We start from the raw sequence: 27,887 nt of genomic DNA, 5'->3' as shown, positions 1-27,887 counted from the left end.
GTAATGTCCTCTGAAGTGATGGAAACACGACTGTGTGTGTGTGTCTGTGTGTGTGTGTGTGTGTATGACACCATAATGAGTTAAGCATAACACACTGAATCCTGCATTCATTCAAGTGCAGTGACGTCGTTTTCTGAGCGGAGCGAGGGGAGGTTTTGGGAGACCACTGCAAGTGGAACTCCTTGCGAGGCTGGGTTGTAACCTGAAGCCAAAGAAGTGAGAGAGAGAGAGAGAGAGAGAGAGAGAGAGAGAGAGAGAGACTGCGAGAGAAAGAGGAAAGAGAGAGAGAGGGAGAAATGGAGGGAGGGGGAGGGAAGGACTGAAGGGCCGAGAGAAGGTGATGTCAGCTGAGTTCAGAAAGTAAACAGAGTTCCAGACTGCAGCATGCTGTCTGCGGGACGGGGACTGCAGCTGGGGCAAACCCACAGGGCGACCCCCACAATCCCCTGGACCAGCACCATTATCTCGGGGAAGGAGGGCTGGTTCCTCCTCATCTCCTTCTTCATCTCCTTACCCCAAGGGACAGCCTGGCCCTACGGTAAGAGACTGGCAAAGACTTTACCTTCACTGCTCTTCTTTCTTTCCCTCTCCCTGTCTCTATGTTTGGCACAACCTCCTGGTTAGTTGTTCTTTGTTCTCAAAAAGCCGGCATCAGCACTCTCTCCATCCCCTCTTCCCTTCTATCCTTTAAGAGCACAGCAGCACTCAGCAAGGCTTGTAAAAGAAGACCCACAGTGAGACAGTGATGTAAAATTCAGCTTTTTACAGAGGCAACAAAGAAAACAGCACTGACAAGTTTGTGCAGTCTTCATCTTTACAACTCCTGCTCTGAAATACAGAGTTAGGGATTGTCCTGTGTGGGTTTGTTTTATTGTCCCATTAAGAAATGCTCTGTGATCTTCATACTCCTTTCTACTCATTGCAGTTGTTCTTTGTATGAAATGAAAGTGTTTTTCTGCTCTTAAATAAAAGAAGCAAGAGTTGGATGTAGCCATACATTCCTTGAGGTACAGTGAGGCGGTTGGAGTCCTAATAGGGCTGTTGAATCTTGGCACTCAAACCCCTTTTGTGTCAGAGCTGCTCTTTAAATGCTGAAGTGTGTTGTGGATGAGTTCTCCCTGAGATTGAGATTGTCTCTGCCTGTTTACCCTGGGTGACCACTTGAACTGCTGCGGGAAGACATGAGTCACGTTTGAGTCAATCACGCTGGCTGTGGTAATGTGTATACCATCCACCGTCTCCAAGACTTTAACCCTAACCAAACATCTGCCCTCTGTTTGATTCCTCTTCACACGGTTACTACGCAGCAAAATAATACCTTCAATTAGTAATGTTGGTGAATGTGGCAAAGGGCTGGGTAGAACACAGCTCTGTTAAGCTGCAGTGATTAAGAGAGTTCCCTCTGGCAGCTTTACCTACTTATGTTGTTGTCAGCTGAGTCACTCTCAACAGGGCTTGTTTCATAATCATGCATTATCAGCTGATGATAGATGTTTTCTATTGAGCAACCTAAAATAGTTTCCTTTTTTTAAAGCAGAACAGCGGTGTTTACATGCAAATCCTGACTTTGTGGACATATCTGTTTTATGTGTGTGTGTAACTGTATTTATGCCCATTTATGCATGTTTTGGATTTGAAAAAATATCATATTTTTGTCATATCAGTCTCAAGAGTTTATTCCAAGTTGAGGAGCTAAATGTTGAAAACAAATGTGGACATCTCAGACTCTTATTTGACCTACATATTGGTGTGTGTACATACCATTTCTCTCCATGGTTCTCTCAAGTGGATAATTGAGTGATAGGGTATTTCATTGGGTTTGTGGTTTCCTAGTGGAGGGAAGTTTATTTAAAGCAATCTACAGGATGACCACTGGGATCAGTGCTTGGGATCGGGCTACATTCAGATATGCCCACAGAGCTCCCTTGGGAGTTTCCCTGTTCCATGGTAGCAAAATCACTCCAATCTCAAAATACCAGACAGCTGCTGTCGGAAGTAGACAAAAGGAATTATACACTCACACATACATGCATAGCACGTGCATGCCAAGCTGCTGTAAAAACAGCAATTTTTCCATGATACATCAGCATGAAATGAGCACCATTTTGTCTGGAGGAAACTTTTTATTCAGTGGTGGATATATAATGTAACCTGTCATTCTATTCACAGGGATGTTTTTTCTGATATGAGTTCTCACTTAATTATGGCAGAGAACAAGTATGACTTAATGATGTGGTAAGGATTATGTGAAGCAGTATGGTCAACGACACTGTCTGCATTGCTAGATGCCACTAGGGGTAAGTGAGAAAATATGTTTTTTGTAATTTGGGTGAACTAAACGTTAAAACAATAGTGCGACATTTTGGAATTTGTTACAATTCGCTTTCTTCCCAAGAGCTAGATGAGAAGGTTGATACGACTCTCATGTCCGTCTGTTAAATATGACACTACTGCCAATTAGCTTAGCTTAGCAGAAAGACTGGAAATAGTTGGCAACAGCTAGCCTGACTGTGTCCAGTGGTGACAAAATCTGCCTACCAGCACCTCTAAAGCTCACTAATTAACATTCTATACATGTAAGTAATCTGTACAAAAAGTGAAGATGATGGAGGGTTATGTCGGACTATTTCTAGGCCTGACGCGGTAACTCCCTGAAGTCTCTGCTGGTTGCCTGGCAGCCTCACAGGAACGACAAGATTCAAGGAAGTGACCAGCCAAGAAATAGAAATAGCACATAACCCCCTGTAAAACCTAAAAACATATTGTTTTTTCACTTCAGTTTTACAATTCAAAGCCAGGCTAGCTGTTTCCCTCTGTTTCCAATCTTTGTGCTAAACTAAGCTAATCAACCGCTCATAGTAGCTTCATCTTTACCATACAGACAGGAGAGTGGTATCAGTCTTCTCTCCTAACTCTCACCAAGAAAGCGAATATTTCCCAAAATGTTGAACTATTAGATAACTTAAGTTAAATGTGCAGAATAGGGGTACTACATCTCCAACATAGGTGACACAGCCACAGCACTGTGCTGTATTTGATGACTGCAAAACTTGAACTCATCTTAAAGTTCTCACTGGGCTCTGCTCCTTCTCTGCATTGTACTCTTTAGCTTTGTTTGGAGTTAAAAATAGCTTAGCTATGATAGTGGTGTGTAGCAAGACACGACTCAAGCTGATAAGTTTCTGAGCAGTGAGCAAGAAAAAGACAAACTAGACAATATAAATTACAATGCCAAAGAAAGCAGTGTGCCCAGCTGCATTTCTGATAACATTTGGATATCAAATTAAAGCTTAATTATACAAGTTATCTAAGACTCTGGAGGCAGTGCTTAGCTGTAAAAGCGAACTGGGGCAAAAGTTGATGCTGATGCACAATTACAACAAATAAAAAAGCAGAGGCTGACTTTGGATTTTATTCTAGCTGAGTACAGAAGAATATGATGGCATAGTTTTGCAGCTGATGCAGGCTTATGAGTCATAAGGTTAAATTCATCACCTGCAGCACATTTTGAATGCAATGTATCCATTTATCAATAGTGCTGGTTTTCCAGGGCTTGTGGAACAGTTGTGTGTATCTGTGAGCTTTATATTTGCACAGAATACATTTTTAAGGTAATAAAAATGATTCAAAACTGAACAATAATGTGAAAATGTTATAGTTTGTTCTTGGCAGAAGTCAGGGTTTGCGGTGGCTGTCCTACAGGTTAGTGGGCCAGCAGGGCACTGAGGTCAGCTGCAAGGTCACAGGAATTGAAGTGAATTTCTGTTTACCACTTTTCTTCCCCCAGTAATAATGATGTCAGTCTCTGGATCCACATCAAAGGTGTGCAGCTGAGACATGCTGGCTAACAACCTGGGCCTGTAGAGCTTCTGACTGGGTGGAACTGCTTTGTGACACACATAGGTCTCCACCAGACGACGGGACGCCTGTTTTGATTCCTGTGTTACAGCTATTTTAATTTCTATGGCTTCTTGACGTGCATGTTGAGTAGTACATTTAGTAGCTCAACATCTGGAATGGAAAAAAGCAGATACCACTTACATAATACCAGAAAAACCAAACAACCCACACAAAAATCTGCACGCTTAGCTGCAGGACTGAGTGGAAAAAAAACATTTGTGATCTGCTGTTAAACTGTGTAGACACTGTTACAAATACCAAAACACATATATATCAGACAGGTTGGATGGACGGCCAAGAGGCTCAATAAGGAAGCAAACTTTGTTAGCAGATGAATTTCTTCCTAGTTACAGTACCTCTCTGACAACTGTCAACACTCCCAGTTTGTGATTAAATACAAATTAGCCAGGGGCACACAGCATAACCACAGTCTTGGGTTAAATTACAGGTGTGGGGAACAGAATGCAATGATAAACAGAGCAAAATTTGCTTGTTGATGCCATTGTTTTCACACGCTCAAATATGTTTTCTCATTGTCTGTTAGCATTGTGTCCAAAAGCAATTCCAAAATAAATATTGCTGTTGATAGGCTTAACGGTCAAACACTGAAGGCCAACTCATGCATATTGTAATGCTTGCACAAACACCCACTCGCTTGTAGTCTTACTCCCTTACACGTGCACTTCCACACCTGTTCAGACCTTCCTAAACTGCTGTACAAGCCCACATGAAATTGTTACAGTCCAGTCTGTAGTTACCTGCAGGTGTTGACCTGGAAGCCTTACAAATGTGTTTTTACAAGGCAGTAAGCTTATCGCTGAAATGAATACATTAAAATTGCCGGGGTGCAAGCTAAAGTAAAGTTGTGGAAAAATAATGTTCAGTGCTGCAAATCAGTAAACACTTATTAAGGAGAGGGGATAGCCGTCCAGAAAAATAAAGATGCATTCCAGCATGGGTCCAGCACTGGGGGAGAAACCTTAAGAGAAAACCATAACAGCCTTATCAACAGAGCTGGAGGTCAGCCAACTAAATCCTTTCACAGTGAATAAACACTGAAAATGCTGCTGCCTGTGTTTATTTATCTTAAGGAGGAACATTAAGAAAACAGCTTGTGGGAAACTAATCCTATCATAAATGCATGCTCTTTCATGTCACTGACTGTCTGAGGTGAGACAGAAGATGAATTTCCCGCCCTAGTTAAACGAATAAAGATCTATTCAATTCTACTGTAAATCAGGGTCTTCTCTATAAGTGTACTGAGAGCAGTTACAAGCACAGGAAGTCATTTCTCTAAGGACAAGACACACAGCAGTGATGCATGTAATGACATTACCAGGCTAGCTCATAAAGTCTTTTGACCCTTTCATGTTTATGTCCTATAAAACAGGTTTCACAGTGAGGAAGCGGAAAAGCTGTCCCATAAGGAGAGGAGATGGTGTCAGCACCTCAATCCCCATGTGGCAGGAATCACACCGTTTAAACACTGTTTACATCCAGCACTGTTATGCATAGCAAGGCAGCTAATGGTAGTGGTTTATAGACTAAATAGTCAAATTGGCCAGTAACACAGTCGATAATAGCTTTACTCCATCCTCTCTTGTTTGACAATACCCAGAGTCAGGCTTCTGTAATTTGGGTCTTATTGCAGTCATAACAACAGTCATGGTTGTTTTTAATGTATGTGAGTGAAAGCAGACCAGAGTTTGGATGGACTCCTGGTGTGCCAACACTGGAAAAAAGTCAAGCTACTATAATCTAGCAATTAGCAGCTTCAGTACATAATTTCTTCCTAAACATGTAGTGTGTGTGTGTGTGTGTGTGTGTGTGTGTGTGTGTGTGTGTGTGGGGGTTATAAGGGAGGGAGTACTCCTTCATGTGAAAAAATAAAGCCTTTTGTGAGAGAGCTACATGAAATCTGATAAATTGTCTCAAGTGAAGTCACTACTTCACATCTCTGCTTGAAGCTAGTGGCCCGAGGCTACATTAGCCACTACTAGCATAACACACCCAAATCTCAGACCGAACCGTTGGAGGTCAAGTTGCATTATGGGTAATGTAGATGCCAGGTTTTGATAAGGAAGATATGTGGAATAAAAAAAACAATATAACTATCTTTTGATCTTTTTTTTTTAAACTGCCCATCATGGAGCACTCTTTTAAAAGCATTGGCTGGACTTTTAAATTGATTTGACCAAAATACATTGAGGAGAATAACAGATTTAAGTAAGACTGTGTCATTGTCATAATACGTATTTGTACATGACTCACAGTACGGTGCAAACCAATCCCACCCTTTGCACTGGGTCTTGTTCTTGTCTCAACAGACAGCTTTCTAAACACGCCATACCCATGCCATGGATGTTTGTGGTTCTCACACTTGGTCAAAAGAAAGCCACAAAAATGACAATCTGATCTGAAATCATGAGCTTCTCTGTTTTTGTCTCAGGGAGGCAGACCGAGCTAAACAATAGAAGACAATTCAAGAATGTCAGCTTTGATTAAAAAACAAAGCTTAGGGGTGGTAAGTTTACATTCATTTAAACCACAAGAAACCATTACTGGTGGTAAGTATGACAGCATGGGCATTGTGTAAGGGGCTGGCGTGTACGGGCGCCATGGTCCAAAAACGTTTGAGTGACATTAAATTATAGTTCTGAGATCTATCACACGCCATGCCACAAAGAGTGGACTGACCCCATGTTGTCACTGGCTTGCTGAACATGCTTTAAGGTTAATACACAAATCCAGCTGAGCCCACGTTATCAAAACAATAAATGACCCTAGGAACAGACAGGAAGCATAAAAATGACTGCAACAGCTTTATGAAGCACAAAATCTGTCCTTAATAAACCCACATTAAAGTTGACCTAGTGGCATTGCACAAGTTACTTTCTGTTTGATTAATATCAGTGTGTATGTCATGCCTCACTGTGTCTTCTAGGAGAAAGAGCCAGATTGTAGCTGGACTGAGATACAATTTATGATATCATTAATGTGGAAGGGCAGCAGGGAGGACTAATAGCATTCAAAGACATCTGTGCTTCTCCTCTCTAGTTGACCATCTGCACACAACCACTAAGAGATTAATCACTTGTGGTTGTTGCTTTTGTGTGCCAGTGCATTTTTGTTTCTGTGTCTTAGATTCTAGGTTTCACAAAACTCATATAAAACACAAATAGACCTAGTGTGCACTATGGCTTTCCAAATAAAACCAGTCTGCAAGTGTGTCTGTGTGTTTTAAGGTGGGAAGGTATTAGGAAGAATAAATGGTGGGAGTCTAGGGTTGAGGGCAGAGAAGTTATTATGATTTCCGGGCTGGGAGGAGGGTACGTACAAAATGCTGCACCGACATTGTGCCAAGTTTAAAGTGCAGCTTCTGTTAGTTCTCCGTCCACATCTGCCACAAGAGAATTTCCACTTGTCTGTTTCAGCTTTTAAATCCACTGTTACATAATCATAACCACTGAGGCTCAAAGGTCCTTGAATCACTGGTTTCCAATCCAATTAAACATTACATTTATTGGGTAAAAACTTTACAAAGAAGAAGGTCAGTGTTTACACTCAGATTGATAAAGCACTTTTATGATTTATTGTGTTTTCCATGACAGTGACTTTACCATTGTGGCATGTTGTCTGATGTAATATAGTTAGTATGAGAACACACAGAGAAGATAAACTACTGGGAGACTTGCGGCCATCTAAAAAGGAGCGTGTAACCATATGGCAGTGGAAATAACCTGAAAGCTAGTGCAGAGCAGCAACTTAGGTAAACTCACCAGAATCCTTCCACTGCTGCTCAGGCTTCTGCTGACCATAACCTACGTCTGCGCTCATTTCCTCACAAGGCCAATCATTATATTTGTCATATTTTCTCCAACTGACTCATCCTCTATTTCTATTTCTATCTATTTCTGTACATATACGAAATGATGGTTACATAAACAAATTTTTCCCTGCTTGCTGTTTGAGTGATTTGAGTTGCTGACACTGACATATTGTCTTGTTTAGATTACAGGTATTTGTACAACCACTGCCCGGGCCCGGAGTGGAACGTTATGTGCAGAGGCTGCTGCGAGTATGATGTGATCCGCTGTAAATGCCCCCTACAGGGGACTCCGGTGGGCTACGCGGTGCCCTGCTGCCGCAACGCCATCAATGAGTGTGACCCCTGCATCATCCATCCAGGTAGAACCTCTGCAAATATTCATATTTTAATGAGTGCTTCAATTTGACGAGATACTGCAAACTTCATTACCTTGAACAGAATAAAAAAAAATTGGCAGAACTGAGCATTCTCTTTATGAAGTATACATCTGTTGATTCTAGTCAGCCCATAAATCTCCATCCTTGAAATTGGTCTATCTGCAATTCAGTTTATGCAAGACCAAGTGCTCTCTATCAACAGAAGAGCTGTTTGCATTGTAGCATTACAAATAGTATGACAGAAAGCCTGAAAACAACTTCAGTATTTGTGTCTGATCAGATTTGTTTCCAGGCCAACTTCTCTTGAGTTACTGGCAGAATCCTCTTGAATGAGTGCGGGAGTGAATGATCACACTGTAAACCTGTATGTGTTTATGCTCAGAGATGAGCGCATCATTTTCTGCGTAAGAAGTACAGGCGTGTATATACATAAGAACATAATCAGCTGGGGATGTCTGCACACGTGCTGCAGCTCACACATCCAGAGTCTTGCTTTCTTTATGTTATTTTCCTACATGCCATCTGCCTACTGAAGTATGTCGTGTTTTCTTCACAGCTTGAATGTACTTATGTTTCTCTGGGGCAGTCTCTTAAGTGAAAATCCATCCTCCCAGGAAGCCATTTCAGGGGTTGAAGGGTGAAGGAGCAATATGTTTGTACATTTTGTTGTAATGAAAGATGAGCTTAATGAGTTTAGCAGAGCTGATTTATAGGAAACATGGCAGGGGTCTGGTGAAGGTGGGTGACACAGCCCTAGCTGTTTGGGGAAAGTGTTTCCAATTCTGACAAACAATAACAGCTCTTTTGAAAGACTTGATGTGAATTGCTTGTATCCAGCCTGACTCCTGCTTTACTGTCATTTTGTTTCTGGCTCTCTTTCTTTCAGGTTGCAGTATATTTGAGAACTGTAAGCGCTGTAACAATGGGACATGGGGGCCCAGGGATGACTTCTTCATTAGTGGCAAATACTGCGCTGAGTGTCGGCCAGGCTGGTCTGGTGGAGACTGCATGAGTAAGTCTTCATCCTCCCAATTAGCGGATCCTACATGGCTTTACTATAAATATTTTTTTCTACAAGTGAAATGAATACCATGCACTATATATCACTTCCCTGCCGATTTTATCTTCATCTGGGACAACTATGCCAGCTTGGAAGGCTGCCATATGCCCAGGAGGTTTTCCACGAGGAGCTGAATGACAAGTCAGAGTCAACAATCAGGAATGCCATAAAACAATTTAATATTAACATTTGGACGCTGACTATAGCTTTCTCAACATGCAAATATTCTGCCAAGTGTCATAACAAGCATACATTTAATTATAAGCAGAACCTGGAAAGGCTGCTGAAAGCCTTTGTTGCTCCTGTGCATGTTATGTTTATGCTACTTCATATTGTTGAGCACAATATAGAGCTTTTACAGTGGCTTTGGAAACTCGAATGTAATTGCGTTTGGTTTGAACGGTAACCACAGCAGCTGAATGTAGACCCTCAAAATAATAATTAAGCTGTAAACAGCCTCTGAAATTTAAATAGTACCCCAGTGTAGCACCCATACTACCACTCTGTAGGTTACATACGTGAGAATGAGGGTGCTTGGGTTCGTTGTAGTTCAGGTGGATACCACAAAGGTGCACCTAATGAGTTTCTACTCAATTGTAAAACCTTTTGACAGGAATATTTAACAATAATGAGACCCAGAGATGGTTTTTAGTTTAGAAAATAAATGGGTAAAACCCTTGTTTAATGAATCAAAAGGATTTGGCAAATGAAATATAAAACTTCCCCTAAAACACAATATAAAAGTCCCTAATTATGACAAAATGTACAAAAATAAATAACCAAAAGATATCCCAAACAATTAAATAATAATCTTAATCCCTTTAAATCACACGTTTTATACCAAAATAAGGGGTGTAAAAATCTTCCTCCCTTATATCTTTCCTAAATATTGAGAATGCACAGAGAACTTTACAAAAACGTGTCAAGTGTCCTGTAACAAGTGTTAGCTAATGCAGTGTTGGGCCCAGTCACACATACATGCTCACATGTTCCAGTTTACTCACCACGGTACCGAGTGAAGGAAGAAAAAGAGAAAAACAACGTTGCAGGCCTGTTTTGGTCTCGCAAAACATTGAGTGCGCTGAACTGACACTTACAAAACATTGAGAGCGTCGAAAAGACTGGTCGGATACGCAGGTGCGGTGCGATGAACCAACAGCTCTGCCTCGTGTGCGCCCGCCGTGGCTAGCTAGCTCGGCTACCTCCGATCGCGGCGTCCGCTCCGTCAGACGGGTCGCCGGCCTCGTTTCTCAGTCACAAACGGTCCCCTTCTCTGAACCTCCCTCTCAGTTTCGTCGACTTTAGTGGCTCTTTTTAGCGTCTTTTTCCTTCTCTCTAAACGTGCGAGCGTCCCGTGCTCCCCACGGGTCCAGCAAGAGAGAGCGAGCCAAAAAAAACGAGCGAGGGAAAAACTGCTTCAGCGTGAATACTCAAATGACCAATAAAAAGCGGTCACATAAACACAGGAAGGATAAAGTAGTAGTTTAGTAGTTTAGTTTTAATCACTGTCATGAAATAAAATAACAAATTATTGATCTCCCTTTAATCATGTAAAATAAATTAGTATTTACTTACTTGAAAATCAGTTGTCACTTATTTACTTAAAGTAAATAAACGTTTACATTTTAATAGTCATGTCACTGGGTTTTGAGAATAAGAGGGATCAATCATAACCCACCCAGTTTCCCTTACACTATAATACCCGAATTTACCACTGGGCTACACCAGTTTCTGCACAACTTTCCAAAATGGAATTCTTTCCCATGTGTTTTTCAGAGTGTGGGGGAGTGATCCGTAAACAACAGGGCCACTTGGTGCTGGAGAGTTACCCCAACAATGCTCGGTGTGAGTGGACCATACAGGTGGAGCGTCCCTTTACCATAGAACTCAGGTCAGACTATAAACATTGTGCTTCTATAGTTGTTCACTGGTCCTCATATACCTGACTGTGTCATCCGAGCAAATTTTGGAGGTAATACCAGTTACGTTACATCAGGAAGGTTAGGGATAATATTTACTGATAATGGTCTATTTTGCCTATCATAAAGCATGATGGGTAAAATCATTAAAAATTAGATTGTTTGTTTTTTCCATTAGCTGCAATTTCAAACAAGGCTAAGAGTCTACAGCCATGCTAACAGCTCTGTGGGGCTTCACTTCAGCTACGTAAATGATAACTTTAACATGCTAACATGCTCACAGTGACAATGCTAACATGCTGATGTTTAGCAGGTATAATGTTTACCATGTTCACAATCATAGTTTAGGGTGTTAGCATGCTAATATTACCACTAAACACAAAGTACAGCTGAGGTATTTCGTCATAAACCAAAGAGTTGGACCAATTTTAATAGCTGTTGAGATATTTCAGTCTGGGCCAAAGTGGCGGACCAACTGACAGTCAATCAAACATTTCCAACATTTCCATTCCACTTTAAAAGATTCAGCAGCAAAGTGTCTTCAGAAACAGTGCTCTAGTTATTCAAAATAATCCACTTGCTTCGCTGGAGCTACTTTCAACTGAAGAATATAAAACCATGGAGAAGTCTGTTCGGTTGCATAGCCAACAAGTGAACAAATAATAATTGATGTGGATATAATGACCATACTGAAGAATATTGTAAACCTTTGTGTCAATGAAGTTAAAAACCGCCGCTGTTTCATCTGGCATTAAAGCATCAGTTTTTGGGATCTTCATTGTCCATCTGTAATAGTTATTAATGGCTGGCCTGCTTAAGTCAAATTTCCACTCAGTTCAGATATTTCTGCAAGATGTATGTCACGGACGGATGGAAAACAGCAAAGTTTGGAAACCACAACACCCTTTTTTCAGGAATGTTATTACTTTTCAGTCCTGTGATAACTTTCTATTTCTGTCATTTTCTCCATTACGCATACATCATTTTACAGGCTAGCATTTGTGCAGAGTTATAGCAGAACAAAAACTCTATACAGTTAGATACAGGCTGAGTGTGCAGTGCATATGGAAGTGGTTTGTTGTGTGCATAAAAAAACATTTAATTATTCCAAGTATTTTTTCTGCTACATATAAAGCTTTGCGTGAAACTTAACAACCATGAACTGTGACATGCATGGATTGCTAGACTGAATCCATTCTGTGACAACAAACATCAATATCGAGATGACTAATATTTACGTGTCATATTTTTACGTCCTTTGTGACATAAATCCAGCAAAACCCCTAAATGAAAACGAGCGGCTGTGCTCAGAGATCGACTAATGGGAAGTTATATATTACTGGCAGGATTTTCCTGTATTTCTGTCTTTAACTACAGTGGCTTGCAGTAGATTCACATCACAGGCAACATATTTACCGAATTACAACTGGCATGAATTGCTGCTGCTGCAGGCTAACATTTAGCATTACTGTATGCTTCCACTGTATCTTATCAGTCTAAGCTTCCCTGACCCAAGGGTCTGTGATAAAGCGTAAAAAGGTAGAGGATTTGGGAGCATGCCAGTGTCTTGTATAAAGTTCATCAGTCCTTCATGTCTGTTCCAATATAAGTCCAAGGAGATTACATCTGAAATCACAGAGAAGGGAAAAAGGAGACTCCTTTGTGTTTTTCCTAATCCAGCTGGCAATCCTCACAATGTCACACTCTGACTGCAGTTGAACCAAACAGCTCATGAATTGAAAGTGTATGTAAATTTCTCTAAACACTTATTATACTCACTTAATTTCACATTGAAACAGGCCCTACAGCCATTCCATCTGGATGTCCTGACTGTATTAAAGCACACTTAGAATGTTTTGGAAATGTTAACACACATCACTTAGAAATTTCATACCAGTAATCACCAGTCGTGCTACTTGTTTTGGAAATAATGTTGTATAATCAACATGTTTATTCAGCTTTCAAGGATATATTTTATAGACATTTAACAGCTGCTGATCTGAAATAACAAGATGCTTATTTAGACTGGGATGGGTAATGCTGTTTAGCAGCAGTTCGTATTACCAGTTATATAAATGTAATGGCATTTATATGTGACCTTAAAACTGTTAAATAGGCACATAGTTAACGATAAATTATCTATTAAATAGGGGTGAAAAAATTCTTAAGAAGTCTCTAAAGCCTGCCAAAGCCACAAAGCTAAAGATAGGCATCTGTTTTTGGTTTCTTAATGTGCTTACTGTTTTATTGTTGTTGCCAAGTGTCAATAATTATTGTGCTTTATGTAAAATATTTCATTTTAGCTCATATAATATTGGTGCAAAGTTGGTGCATACAGTAATAATGTGGTCTTACTTGCCTATACCTGTCTTAGTCATGATCTCAGGTTACTTCTTTCCTTTAACCTTCCCTGCTGCAAACAACTTTACTCCCACTAACCTTTGTTATATTTAAAAAAACAAAACAACAAAAAACATGAATCTAAATCTTTAACTGTAGTGGCACCTGGTTAAAGGAGACACATTTCACACACCATTAAGAGCAGTAGGCCATGTAATAGTGGGGCAAATCACCTTCAGCAGCTGTTAATGTATTCAGTGGCTATCATTACTGTTCATTACTTGTTTGCTGGCTGAAGATTTTAAAGCATCAGTACCATGATGCCAGCTTGTGTGGCACTGCCAGGGAACACAGGTGCTCTCATAATCCAGGAAAACACGAATACAGCAGAAAACGTTTACACCAAAAAGTTCAGTCAGTTTGCTTCATCATGTCCATAAAATGTGTTATGGTTTAGTAACATTTCCAATGATGGAAAGTTTAGTTTGTACCATTTTATTTTGAAAATGTCTCAACAGCACTACTGCGTTTGTTTTTTCAGACACCTTTTTTATACTCATCCATTTGCTATTAGGTTCATGATGCTGAGTCTGGAGTTTCACCCTTCTTGTCGTTATGACTACGTGGAGGTCCGAGATGGTGACAGCATCAACTCACGTGTCATCGCTCGATTCTGTGGGAACAACAGACCTGCCCCAGTTCAGAGCTCTGGCAACAGTCTGCACATACTCTTTGTGTCTGATGGTTACAAGAATTTTGATGGATTCTTTGCCACTTTCCTGGAGAGTTCAGGCAGGTCAAATACAAGTGTCATTTATCAACAACAACAAAAATACCACTACGCTATTTATATTTATTTGCTGCTAATAATTTACTTCTATATTTTTGAGGACCCTTGGTGACATAATGCATTCCCTACCCCAAATCCTAACTCCTTGCTCTGACCATAGCCTAAGGGCAATTTTAACCTTAAACCCCAGACCAAGTCATACTCAATGAACAAAGGGGCTCTTTAGAGTCATGGGCCACAACAAATGCTAACAAGAAGGAAAATTTCCAAGGAACTCTCAGTCCAGTGTATAATAAAAGGCCTTTAATAGTGCATGACTGACGCCTACATGTTTCGGCAAGAGCCTTCGTCAGGGTGTTGAGCCTGCTAACAGCCCGTTGAGAAATTGAGGACCGATCAGAATGTCTTCACTTTCCAGCAATGTCCTCATTTTCATTTTCATTTTCATTTAAAACTCAGACACACACGTAAGTTACCATAGGCTAAGCTAGATCAAATAAAAGCAAACAGGCTTTCTGTGTAGAAATCCCCACACACATTTAGAAATTGAAAGAAAAAATTACATTTAAATGGTGCCAGACAGCCATTCCTTTTGGCATAAAGATTGTATCATTATACTGCTAATAAATACAACATTTCTTCGTGTACCCTAATGTCACACACTATGTTTACAGCTTGCAGCTCCACTCCTTGCCTGCATGATGGGACTTGTATCCTGGACAGTTCTTACACTTACCACTGTGCCTGTCTGGCTGGCTACACAGGCAAGAGATGTGAGAATGGTAAGTCTGTAACCTAACTAAATATTTAATTTGATGTTTTTGGGGAAAAATGGAAGTGGGGAAAGAAAAAATGCCTGCAGGTTCTAATCACAGTGAAGAATAAACCAGTCTTTATGACATACTGTAGGCATGACTTGAATTTTCCATCTCTCAAGGCATTTGAAAGACATGTGTCTTACTGTATTGACGGTTACGAAATCTCAGAATTATTTTAGTAATTTTCGGCTGAAATCAGACACACCTAGTTACAACAAACTTATCGAGCATTGACCTCTTCCTGAAAGCCTTTTTTTTTGGGCTGTTGTTGTTGCTGCCCACAGTCAGGCGGTGATTCACTCTCACAAGGGAGAAGTCTGTGGTTTGGATTAGGCTCAGGCCAGCTGCCTTCCCCATCCATGCAGGCCCATCTATGGTTTTGGTCAGTCGGCTTTTCAAGACATATAAAATAAGTTTCAACAGATGGGCTGCAAATACAAATGACCATCTAACAATTATGTTTGCAAGAAATTAAGATGCAACCAACTGATGCATGAAGTCATACTGCTGTAGGCAGATAGATAAGGTGAGTGGCAAAGATACTGAATTTAAAAGGGAAAAATGCTCCAACCAAATATATAGAATTCAAGAATGAGGAGAAGAAAATAAAAGAAAATAATATACCAACTATATGCCACCTTAAATCTGTGTGGTCATTTAGCACCAGCTGGCAGAGCTCCACTTCGTCATGTGGGGTACTGCTCAATCAGGGTGTGGTTGGCCTTCAAGGCCTTTTATTTATGGGTGTCTGGGCCCTAACTTGTTTTTTATATCCAATACACCTCCCTAAAGATCCCCACTCACTTTTTTCCTGTGGTGTCATTTTCAGGGCTAAATTCGAGTCTATAAAACGAATGGTGAAACAATTCTACTTCAATAACACGAGCCAGCTTTTCCATTGGAGGAGGCACCCGTAAAACGGGCAGGAGTTTCATCCCACATAGTGTGCATTCGTCTGTTTCCCCATGAGGATCCTCAGCTGTTAGTTTTAATGGAAGAGAGCTGGAATAACGCTAATGTCTGACATTTTGTAGAGGAAATGAAGTCTACATTTCTGCCCCGGAGTCAGATGGAGAATTTTAAGTATGAACCTGACATCAGCTGTATTTTAAGTCTCCATTGATCAACCTGTAATCTGTTATAAGCCTGAGCTAAAAGTCATTCTGTATGAGAGAATCGTGTCACGTTATAGTAGAAACTTAAGATAGGAAATAACTTATTTCCTCTTTTCTTTTCTCTCTCTGGCACAGTTTAATGTATTCTTGAGTCTAATCTGTTTTGGAGTGCAGCATTCAACATAGCATCCAAGGCATTAACGAAAGGAATGACGATTTACTTAGAGTATGTGTCGTTATGCATAGTATGTTAGCATTCCACTCCAGTAACTCCAGACTCATCTTATTGTGTCTGTGGACAAAATTCGACATGGAATATGGATCACTTAAGCGCAATACAACAATACACCTCAGGGTGCTTCAGCTTTTTTGTTTAAAAACACATTCAAAGGAGGTCAACTACAGTTTACTTTTCCACTTTTGGTCGACCAACAGCATTCTCCTTCCCCTAAGGGATTGAAGGTTGGAAATGTCATAAGGAAAAAAACGCCCAGAGTATTGGGAGGGTTCCTTGGTTTGGAGCAATAAAACCACAGACAGTGCATTTCATGGATCTGACCCAACTTGAAGTCAATAACACAGGAAAACTCTCACAGAGAGTGCTGTAATGGCATGATAACCTTAGTATTAACATGTGTGTTTGGGTTTTTGTGAACTCAAGTTGTGGGTGGGGCAGTTCTACCATAATGTTTGTGTGCACATTTGCAGTTTGCCTTATATTCACCAAGAAACAGCACATGACAAAATACAAAAAGAATTACACAATAATTTCCCCATTTATGACATGGATACTTTTATTTTGCCGTAGGTTGTCACATAATGGAGTTACACACAGTATTCCACCACCACAATACCAATCTCTACTGCCCCACTTCATAAAATCCACTTTTACAACACTGGAAAATTGAACAGTTTGACTTAAGCTCTTTTATTGCATCTATTTCTTCCGTATTTACAAGCCATGTGTTAAAGTCTTGCTGTGAACTGTCCACACTTTACTACGATGGGTGAAATAATTCATTAATGAGCCTCTAAGTTAGCAGGCTATGCTTTTAAAGCTCTGGACATATTTAAATTAAGAGCAATGAGTCTGAGAGCTGAGATTTTGGGGCTACCTGTCTGAACTGCAAACACCAGAAGGCAATGAGCTCACTTGTGTGGTCTTTTACAGCAGGGAGGTGCAGTAAACTAATGTTTGTTTACAATTTTGATGATCCAACATTCAGTTAAGAAACAAAACATGTGTTCATGAATATGGGCATGCTTATATTTCCACTCAGTGGTGGGATGCCACAGGCCTCCAGTGCCCACCCATGGATCTACAGAGGGTTTGTTTCATCTCTCAGGGGCACGCATCACTTTCCGTTGTGATCCTGGCTTTGAGCTGCGGGGGTTTCGTACTGCCATCTGCCTGAGTGATGGCACCTGGAGTGCGCCAGCCCCAGAGTGTGGTAAGATAACATGAATTATTTTTTCTGCTAAATAAATATAATTTGGGATCTGGGAAAGTCATATGTGTGCTATTTACTTGTCTCTGGATGCCATAGATACTGCCCCAGAGATGGTGCAGATTGTGGAAAAAGGGCAATTTGCAGCTTCTAAAAGCCTGATTTTCTTTCCCGTCTCCAGTGCCAGTGGAAAGAGTCTGTACTTTACCACCCAAGCCAACACATGGGGACCACTTCTTGGTTTATGGACCCAATGATGTCCTCATTGCTCTCCAGTACCTGTGCTACCAGCCCTATGAACTCAGTGGGAGCTCCCAGAGAACCTGTCTCCCTAACAACACCTGGAGTGGGACTCCTCCTGTTTGCACCCAAGGTCAGACAAAGTGTTTTAAATAATGGGGATTAGAGATAAAGTGGATGAGTCAGTGCAAATAGCGCAAAGGACATACAGTTTATTTTACTTTATTTTTAGTCTTTAATGGATCAGGAAAATGAGTCAGTGCCTAGAGCCATTCAGTATGACGAGCCAACTTTGAACAAAAAGATTTGCAATCAGCTGCTAACTGACAATTGAACAATTCAGTAATTATCTTATTTATGTTCTTTATCCACAGTGAATAACACTCTCACTGAAGCAGAAAAAGACAAAGACAAGGCAAAAGACACAGAAACAGATACATACAGTGACAAATATATCAGCAAAACTAAAGAGAAAGGTCAAGAGAGCCCAACTGGAGAAAAAGAAAGTGTTGGAGGGAAAGATATAAACACTGGGCACGGGAATACAACAGCAGTCGACAGAGAAGATAAATATACTGATACCATTCCTGAGAAAACTGTGGCTGAGGGTAGAAATGAAGGAGGAAATACTGGGTCAGAGAAACCCACTGGAGGCAGCAAAGATAAAGTGGATAGTAAAGGCCCAGATAATAGCCTGAATACAGTTGAAATGGAAGAACCTGGGGTAGGAAAGCTACCGGAGAAAAAAGAAGACAGTCCAGACACAAACAAAGAGACAGGAAAGACAGACATTGTGATAAAAGACAAAGGGCAAGAAGAGAAGGAAAGGAAAGAGGAGCAGGTGAATGGAAAAAAAGATCCGGACAAAGTGGGCCCTAATGATACCAAACTGAGGACGGTCATAGCTGAGGGTGAAAACAGAGTGGAGATATTTGAACTGGAAATGACAAAGAACAACACAGTTATATATGATACAAAGGAAACAAACAAAGAAAATAATACCATAGGTTCTGCAGAGCTAGGGAGGAAAATCATCCCCACTACAGTCAGCATTACACAGTACACCACGTACAGAGCAGGAGGTGAGGGAAGTGGGAATCCAAAGGAAAAACCAACAATTAAAGAGGACAAGACAGAGAAGGATTCTGCTGAGAAAACAAAAGACGAGTTGGAGAGGGAGAGGGAGAGGGAGAGGAGGAGAAGGAAAAAGAAAAGGAGAAAGAAGTCAACCAAAGCTTCACCGGTAAGACATTCATTGAGAAAAATATAAATACATATTATCCCCTTCTCCTTGGCCTTCACCCTCACCTACTGTTCCGTTCCTCTCTTGCAGAGACAAGCTGCCCACCTCTCCCTCGCCTCTACCATGGCTACCACCAGCTGGTGCCCAGGTTGGAGCCTGAAACAGTGGACTTCTTCTGTAACCACTCCTATGCTCTCAGTGGTGATCCCCGACGTACCTGCCAGCCAAATGGTACCTGGAGTGGCAAACAACCCATCTGTGTCAGAGGTACTGTCATCTGTTTTTTAAATTTGTTTAATTACTGATAATGATGTTGGTTGGTTGTGGGAGATATACAGTAGCGATGTACATAGGCTACAGCATTTTTTTCTGATGGTCACTGCATTGATAGTTAATATAAGGTACACCATCTAAAGGGTTTTTAAGTACAGACAGTACTGCAGACTCAATGTTTTATTAGAAAATGAGTAAGGTAGGTAAGTAAAGGGTTCTAAAATGCTAAACAAATGCTAACATTAAATGCTAGTGGGTAAAAGATTCTTGCAGTACAATACTCCATCAAGTCTGGAGCTGTAAATGTTAATTAGTTCTTAATGGTTTGCTGGCTGCTCTTCAGCTCTTTGCCAAAGGGTAAGTGGTCAAAATATCCATTGGCTCGACTTTCCTGATGAATTAAAACGCTAAGAATAAAAGACAAAACAACTTACGATGTTGGAGGATATACAGCAGCCAAAGGATTTTTTTCTTTCAACCTGGTTGCACCAGGTTTGACGTTTTGGAAAATATTCTTTTTCTCTTTCTTGCTGAGAGATAGACGAGAAGATTGATGCCACTCTCGTACCTGTCTGTTAAATATGAAACTACAGCAAGCAGCCGATTAGCTTACATGTAGCTTAACATAAAGACTGAAACAGGGCAAAACAGCTAGTCTGGCCCTGTCTGGAGGGTACAAAATCCACCTGGACCTGTAAAGCTCCAAAACACGAGTTGATGTTTTTTCATTTCAGTTTTTGTATGGATTAAACAAACTATAACAAAATATAACATGTTAATTAGTGAACTTTAGAGGTGCTGGTAGGGTGATTTTTTTCCCCCTTCGAACAGAGCCAGGCTAGCTGTTTCCAGTCTTTATGCTAGGCTAAGCTAACTGGGTCACGTTTAAAGTACATACATGAGTGTATCAATCTTCTCAAGTGTTTCCAAAATATCGAACTTTTCCTTTAACTGTTTTTAAACTCATTACTTACAGCTTCTAAACCTCTCACAAAGTATGCCATATTAGACAGTGGTACCGATAAAGATACGGCACTTCTTGCAGTTTACAATTCCCCACAGTCCACTCACTGTTCCAGTTCCATTAGCTCCATTCAAATCACAGCAGATGTTAATGCGACTTTGGTGTGTGTTTGTATATGTGTGTTTATTTGCAGCATGTCGGGAGCCTAAAGTATCAGAACTGGTTAGACAAAGACTTCTGCCACCTCAGGCACCCTTCAGGTATGTTTACCAATGCACTATGTTATATAACAAGCATCCATTAGTACATATTATTTTGCTATTTAGTGACGGAAGAATTACAAGCAATAACTCTAATACAGCGTCACCGTCAAACAGCACATTTTTCTGCACATTTAAAAGCATTTACTCAACCTAAGGGGTATGTCTATGACATACCCTTGGCCTCTTCTCCCCTCAGAAAGACACCTGTGCACAAGCTCTACTCCTCTGGGGTGGGCCGACAGCTCCAGTCTGCCGGCCCCACTAAAGGCCCTCCAGTGTTTTCCCAGTTGCCCCAGGGCTTCCACCACCTTTACACACATATAGAGTATGAGTGTTCCTCTCCGTTCTACCAACACACTGGCAGTTCCCGCCGCACTTGCTTGAAGACTGGGAAATGGAGTGGGCGTCATGTGTCCTGTTCACCAGGTGAGGGCAGCAGAGGACCACTAGTTGTCTGACCACTAGAAATAACCACCACACTTCCACAGAACACACTGACACATATTTTGATACAGTGATTTACACCCACACATCAACAATAATATGGGGATACAAAATTATTATGTGGTCACTCAGACACTGTGTCTTTACAGACATTTTTCTAACGAGGCAATATTAACAAAGTCCACTATGGGCAGCAGCACTTTCTAAAAATATTATCACTGCTTGTAATTTCTGAAATTGAGCAATACGTTGTCAGCTTCTTCACCTATATTTTGGGCATTCCTGCCAGCTGTAGTCCTCTCATTACTACTCAGTGAAACTTCCCTAAGTTACTAAGATGAAAAGCCAATTTGACATTTACAGCTGATAGCAACAATAACATCTTGTGTAAAAACAGTTAGTTGGGACAATGCTGTGATAAAGGGGACACATTTCTCACAGGGGACCCAACAGTTTTATTATAAAGGCTCTTGTATACCTTTCCATTCATGTATGGCAAGGTCTTAGTAATTTGCACAAGATAATTGTGCAAACAATGCAGGACATCCTTGTTGGGGAACCCAGATAGACAGGTTGAGTTTAGTTGGAAGTCTGACCAGCCCCCAAAGCAGCAGACTGTGTGCGTCCATTTGGATACTGAAGACCTGGTTTCAGCTCTCTTGCTGATGTGATGGATGCCCTATGCCCCTAAATGCGGTAAAGAGGTTTAAGTCAAGTAAGCAGTGTAGCAGTCACAAAACTGACAGACTTCATGGACAGCCTGCCTTAATACCAACCTGGAAAGGTGTTAGGACTGTGAGCTGTGTTCAACTTTAATAAAAGAGGTCTGCACACATCTATAACAATGTCAACAAACACTGGAGGTAGATTAATTTTTTGTACGGTGCTCATCATGATATTGTGAAACAAAGTAGCAAAAGCAGTGCAAAAGTCTAAAAAAGTATGCTTGTTATGCTTGTCATGTCTGTGTCTTAAGTCTGTATATTTGTTACTTGGTTGATGATAACTGGAATAAGATGTTTGAATCCCCTGTAGTGCATTTTATGAACATTTTGTACAGGCTCTGTAAAACAGATATCCATCTATGTTAATGGACAATGTAGAGATTCTCTCTAAAAGAAAAAAAGATTTCCAAGCACTCAGGCTTCTTTCATGAGTTAGGGGCTCTCATATTTCACAAGACTGTGTGGCTTTTAAGTATTTTATATGTTGCTCCATTTATGCCACTGCTTTGCATTTTGGCAGACAATCTTTAAAACAGCAAGCTTATGTGCACATTTAAAATAAAAGCTCTCAGAAGGGAAAGACAATTCAAAGACAGCCTCACAGCACGAAGTGTTGACACAGTCTCAATGTAAGTCTAATTTTCCCCTGTCTTCCTTTTCCCTCCCCTCCTCTTGATTATGTTCTTTCCCCTCTCTGTCCTCTCATGCTGTCACCTCCTCTTTGGCAGTGTGTGGGAAGCATCCAACCTTTGACTCAGAGAGGCCGGCAGAGGCTCACTGGCCTTGGCTGGCAGCCATCTACCGTCGCTCCACCAACGGAGCTGAGGCCAAGGTGACCAAGGCAGACAGCCAGGCAGGGTCCCTGAAGAAGGATGTTGGAGCAGGAACTGGCAACCACAATCAGGCTTCTGACTGGCAGCTGGTGTGCAGCGGGGCTCTGGTGAACCAAAGAAGTGTGGTGGTTGCAGCCCACTGTGTGACAGAGCTGGGGAAGGTGTATCCACTGGATACAGCTAAGCTCAAGGTGGTAGTAGGAAAGCACTACCGTGATGACCACAGGGAAAGTAAAGGTCTTCAACACCTGAGGGTAAGCTTTAGGATATTTTGTTTTCTAATGATCCTTTTTCACCAAACTTGCACAGTAAGTCCATCTCTTTCTCCTTTAGGTGGCCTCCATTGTTGTTCATCCAAACTATGACCCCCATATTCTCGACTCTGACATGGCTGTGGTCAAGTTACTGGACAAAGCAAGAATTGGGGAGAAGGTCCTGCCCCTCTGCCTCTCAGACAGCCAGGGAGAAGAGGTGACCTCTGGACAAGGGCTTGTGACAGGCTGGTCTCCACTGCCTGATTCAAGTTTAGGTCCTGATGAGAAGGCAAGGGTTGGGCTTGTTCACCTTGCTGATGTAGTCCCATGTGAGCAGCAGTATGCTCATAACGGCCTGCCAGTCAGTGTCACTGACAATATGCTCTGTGCCAGCCAGAAGCCTGACTATAGGCCCTCTAACATATGTCCCTCTGACACTGGGGGAATCCTTATCCTCCCTGCCCTCTCTGAGAACCAAGCCAGCGACAACCAGAAGCCCTCTCTCAGCTTCACACAGGTGCAGGGGGAGAGCAAAGGGCTGTGGAGACTCCTGGGACTGGTGAGCTTTGGCTATGACAAAGGGGAGTGTGATCCTGACCTCTACACAGTGTACACACATGTAGCCAACTTCAAAGACTGGATAGAGAACAATATGAAATAAAAATCCTACTGTGTGACTCAACTTGTTCCCCCCTTGCTTCTAAAATATTTAAATGCCCTCATATCTTACAGTCCTCTCCCTTATGTTTGTCATTTGTTGTCATGTTTTTCAGTCTATTCATTCTCTCTCATCTTTTTTTCTTGTTCTTATAAACAAGGGCATTTTCTTATACAATGCAGAAGCACTGGAGACACAGGGCAACACAGTGCTCTAACTGAAGGGGGTGCTAACACATTGGATATGCTGGCCATCAAGACTTGAGTATTCAGGTCCATCAACCTGAGGTCACAGACTTGAAAATGACCGAAAATGACAGAAAACCATTTCAAGCCTCTGGCTGATGATGGTTTGTATTGTACTCATTGGTATGTATATATGTTGTAATGTACTGAAATATTCTATCAATTCATATGACCCATGAGATGTACATATTGTATTGAAAGACATAAAAATCATGTTTTTAATTAAAGAAAATGTGGGTGTGATAAAGCTTGTCAGAGTGTGATTGTTTTTCATCACAGTATAAAACTCAGTATGTATGCATGCACAAATATATTCTAATGACTAAGTACAGAATTAAATCATATTGAGACAATATGAATAGAAACAACTCATATTTGCTCCATGAAGCACACAGTGTGGGCTTGCGCCGTGAAGCAAATTAATCCAGGTCAGAGCAGCACCATTTTCACAACAGTAAACGGAACATGTTATTCACAGATCAATTCCCTCTTCTGTGCTCAAATTAAATCAATTACTTCCATTCTGACCTTCCTCAATTATTCACAAGTGAGTTTATATAGATAGAGAAGCTGCAGCTTATAGAATACACTACTACTCAGGGGCGTCAGTAGAGGAGCTGGGAACTGGTTGTTGATTCATTTATTCTTAATTTTGTGATTTCAAAATAATTATAATTAAAGTTACAAGCTGCTTTACATGAGTCCATCAAGGTTAAAACGTTTCAGCATTACATAATCATACCATAACAATGAGACTGGTAAAATCAGGCAATTAAAAGTACAAAATTAAATAACATATATACTCAATACAATAAAACAACATGAAACAGAATTAAATCCACAAGACATATTAGAGCTGGGTAAATAAAATTATGGCCAATATTAATAAAAGGCAGTTGTTTTTTTTAAGAGAAATTATATAAAATATATTACTAAATCTGCAAGCCTCTGACAGGGAGCTTTCTAAGGTGAGGGATCCTTAAGCATGGTCCCTTTTGAGGAACCCTGCTTGAGCTGCGCCCCAGCTTAAAGGGCATAAAAAAACAGAAATAAAACTAGGAGCCAGCCCGTGAAGTGCTTTAAATTTGATAAGTAAAATCTTAATCCTGCATTTATTGATCTTTTATCCACTTGGATGAAACACAACACTGACTTATTATCACCTTACAATGTTGTTTTGGTGAACGTGTTAGCAAACAGTTGCAAACATATCCAGCTGACATTGAGCAACGTTATCACTAATTTGGAGTCGTGACAAATTAGTCCAAAATTCACTCTTTTTTTTAGGTAATTTTTAGTCTCCACCAACTCTTAAGAAATATCTGTCTCTTTTGCTGCTAAATACTCCATCATGTTTATTAGCTGCTAGTTGCTAACTGTCTGTAATTTGGCGCTATGCAGGTAGTGTACAGTGTGTTTATCAGAGATTTTTCACTGACAACAGCTTCCTGCTATGGCTGGAAATGAGGTTGATGAGAGTGGAGTTGCGGACAAGAAAGCCAAAAACAAAGAAATAGAAGATCTGCAATGACCCCTTTCACACACATACATATAGTAATTTGAAAAACAGGGAAAGACCAGATTTTTGAGATGCTCCTCAATCAGAAGACAAAGTCACACATTTTGTTACTTGTTACTTTTGTTAGTCTTTCCTTTCCTGCCCAACCAGCTGGTGTATGATATGGCTGCCAGACTTCTGAAAAGACGTGCTAAAAAAGGAATCGCATAACACCTGTCTTGGTCATATTTCACTCCAATCAATTTATAATTTATTTTTATTACAGCAGGACTGGGCCCAGAATATATAATAGATTTCTAAAACCATATGAGCCTGAGCAAAGCTTGAGGTCCACAGAGAAATTTTGCCCAGGTCTAATTTCCTTACCAGAGGTGATCTGCACTGTCAGGACCATGTCTGGAATGCAGGGGAGTTTTTTTAAGATTCAATTTTTTGGATGTGGTTTTGTAAAGTTTTATTTGTTTTAATTTTGCTCTCCCCCATTAGCTGTTATCAATTTCTTTAAAACTTATATTTTTCTTATCATTTGTCAATGCTTTAAAGGTGCTATTGATAACATTGATAACATCCAGCCACTAGATGACACACTCCCTCTTCCCCCTTTACATTTTAATCCAATCAACGAGTACAGTACAGTACATTGCAGTGATGCTATTAAAACCCACAGTGACAGTGACTTTAGACAGACAGCTACAGTAAAAATTGACATTAGCTAGCGTTAGTGTTAGTGTGGTGTTGACCTAAAGTCAAAGTGTTTTCTTATTGAAAACAAATGTCATAGCGGATTATAAAAATACAGCTGATGAGTGCCACGCTGCAACAGTGGCTACAGGGAGAAAGGACGACTGTATTATCATGTCAGTATTTTCAGATTTTTATATTAATGTGAGTACCATAGCTGTTGAGCTCAACACAGCTGGCTACATGGCTGGCTAGCCACAAGTACCTCAGCAAAGTGTCTCATAATAGGGCTAACGTTATATGTGCTATATGAGATGACACCCTCAATCAAAGTCACGTTTTGGGTCTAAACACTGATGAGCAGATTTACAGTAGTTTGGACTTTAATTTACTTTCGACATGACATATTGGTAATATATTGGGATCCCATGTCCACTTCGTTCTTAGAGAAGAGTGACTGTCTTTTCATAAGCGGACCAGTCCGTCTCTGGCCCGACTTGTCATCATCTTGCCCTGCATAAACTTGTACTGGCCCCAGGCCATCGGTTATGTCTGACCCTGGCCCACTTCTAAATCTCCTCTGTTAGGCATCTTTGTTATAATGCACATTTGTTGAGGGAACTATAATGTTAGGTAACTGGACGCAACTGTCACTAATGCTAACATAGCTCCTCAGGGATTGAAGCTGTTATTTTTCAAATTTTGACAATCTAACTGGTGACAACACATTAGTTAAGGTTTTGAGGACTATGACTGCCAGTAGTTGTTTATTTTGTTTAAATATGCAGAACTGTAATTATATGGGTTATAATTAATGGGTTCGAACACTAAGCTAAGATAGCTAATACAGTGCATCCAGAAAGTATTCACAGCGCTTCACTTTTCCACATTTTGTTATGTTACAGCCTGTTTGAAATCTTTGAAATCTCTGTAAATTTATTAAAAATAAAACATGAAAAAAAAAAATCACATGTACATAAGTATTCACAGTCTTTGCTCACTACTTTGTTGAAGCACCTTTGGCACCAATTACAGCCTCGAGTATTTCTGAATATGATGCTACAAGCTTGGCACACCTATTTTTGGGCAGTTTCTCCCATTCTTCTTTGCAGGACCTCTCAAGCTCCATCAGGTTGGATGGGGAGCATCTGTGCCATTTTCAGATCTCTCCAGAGATGTTCAATCAGGTTAAAGTCTGGGCTCTAGCTGGGCCACTCAAGGACATTCACAGACTTGTCCCATAGCCACTCCTTATTTGTTATCTTGGCTGTGTGCTTAGGGTCGTTGTCCTGTTGGAAGATGAACTTTCGCCCCAGTCTCAGGTCCAGAGCGCTCTGGAGCAAGCTTTCATCAAAGATGTCTCTGTACATTGCTGCATTCAGCTTTCCCTCGATCCTGACTAGTCTCTCTGAGTTCAATCTTTGTTTCATCAGACCAGATAATTTTGTTTCTCATGGTCTGAGAGTCCTTCAGGTGCCTTTTGGCAAACTCCAGGCAGACCGTCATGGGCCTTTTACTGAGGAGTGGCTTCCGTCTGGCCACTCTACCATACAGGCCTGATTGGTGGAGTGCTGCAGAGATGGTTGTTGTTCTGGAAGGTTCTACTTTCTCCACAGAAATGCTGGCGCTCTGTCAGAGTGATAGTTCTTGGTCACCTCCCTGACTAAGGCCCTTCTCCCCCAATCACTCAGTTTGGCCGGGCGGCCAGCTCTAGGAAGAGTCCTGGTGGTTTCAAACTTCTTTCATTTACGGATGATGGAGGCCACTATGCTCATTGGGACCTTTAATGCTGCAGAAATTTTTCTGTACCCTTCCCCAGATCTGTGCCTTGATACAATCTTGTCTTGGAGGTCTACAGACAATTCCTTGGACTTCATGGCTTGGTTTGTGCTCTGACATGCACTGCTAACTGTGGGACCTTATATAGACAGGTGTGTGCCTTTCCAAAT

The 27,887-nt window shown here is 40.9% G+C and overlaps 1 protein-coding gene across 1 annotated transcript; it reads left to right on the top strand.

The window, feature by feature from the left end:
- Positions 1-305: 305 nt before the first annotated feature.
- pamr1b (peptidase domain containing associated with muscle regeneration 1b) lies at positions 306-23,985 on the top strand. Its single transcript, XM_044193842.1, has 15 exons — positions 306-538; positions 7,912-8,088; positions 8,993-9,118; positions 10,943-11,057; positions 14,000-14,217; positions 14,890-14,997; positions 17,429-17,599; positions 17,778-17,969; positions 18,211-18,983; positions 19,025-19,079; positions 19,170-19,346; positions 20,510-20,576; positions 20,776-21,005; positions 22,477-22,835; positions 22,915-23,985. The coding sequence occupies exons 1-15, from the start codon at positions 385-387 to the stop codon at positions 23,494-23,496; spliced, it is 3,504 nt and encodes a 1,167-aa protein (XP_044049777.1). The 5' UTR covers positions 306-384; the 3' UTR covers positions 23,497-23,985.
- The last annotated feature ends 3,902 nt before the right edge of the window (positions 23,986-27,887 follow it).

The sequence above is a fragment of the Siniperca chuatsi genome, linkage group LG4 (assembly GCF_020085105.1).
Source record: "Siniperca chuatsi isolate FFG_IHB_CAS linkage group LG4, ASM2008510v1, whole genome shotgun sequence".
Classification (NCBI taxonomy): Eukaryota; Metazoa; Chordata; class Actinopteri; order Centrarchiformes; family Sinipercidae; genus Siniperca; species Siniperca chuatsi.
The sequence above is the reverse complement of the archived record's forward strand: the minus strand, read 5'-3'. Positions and strand labels throughout refer to the sequence as shown.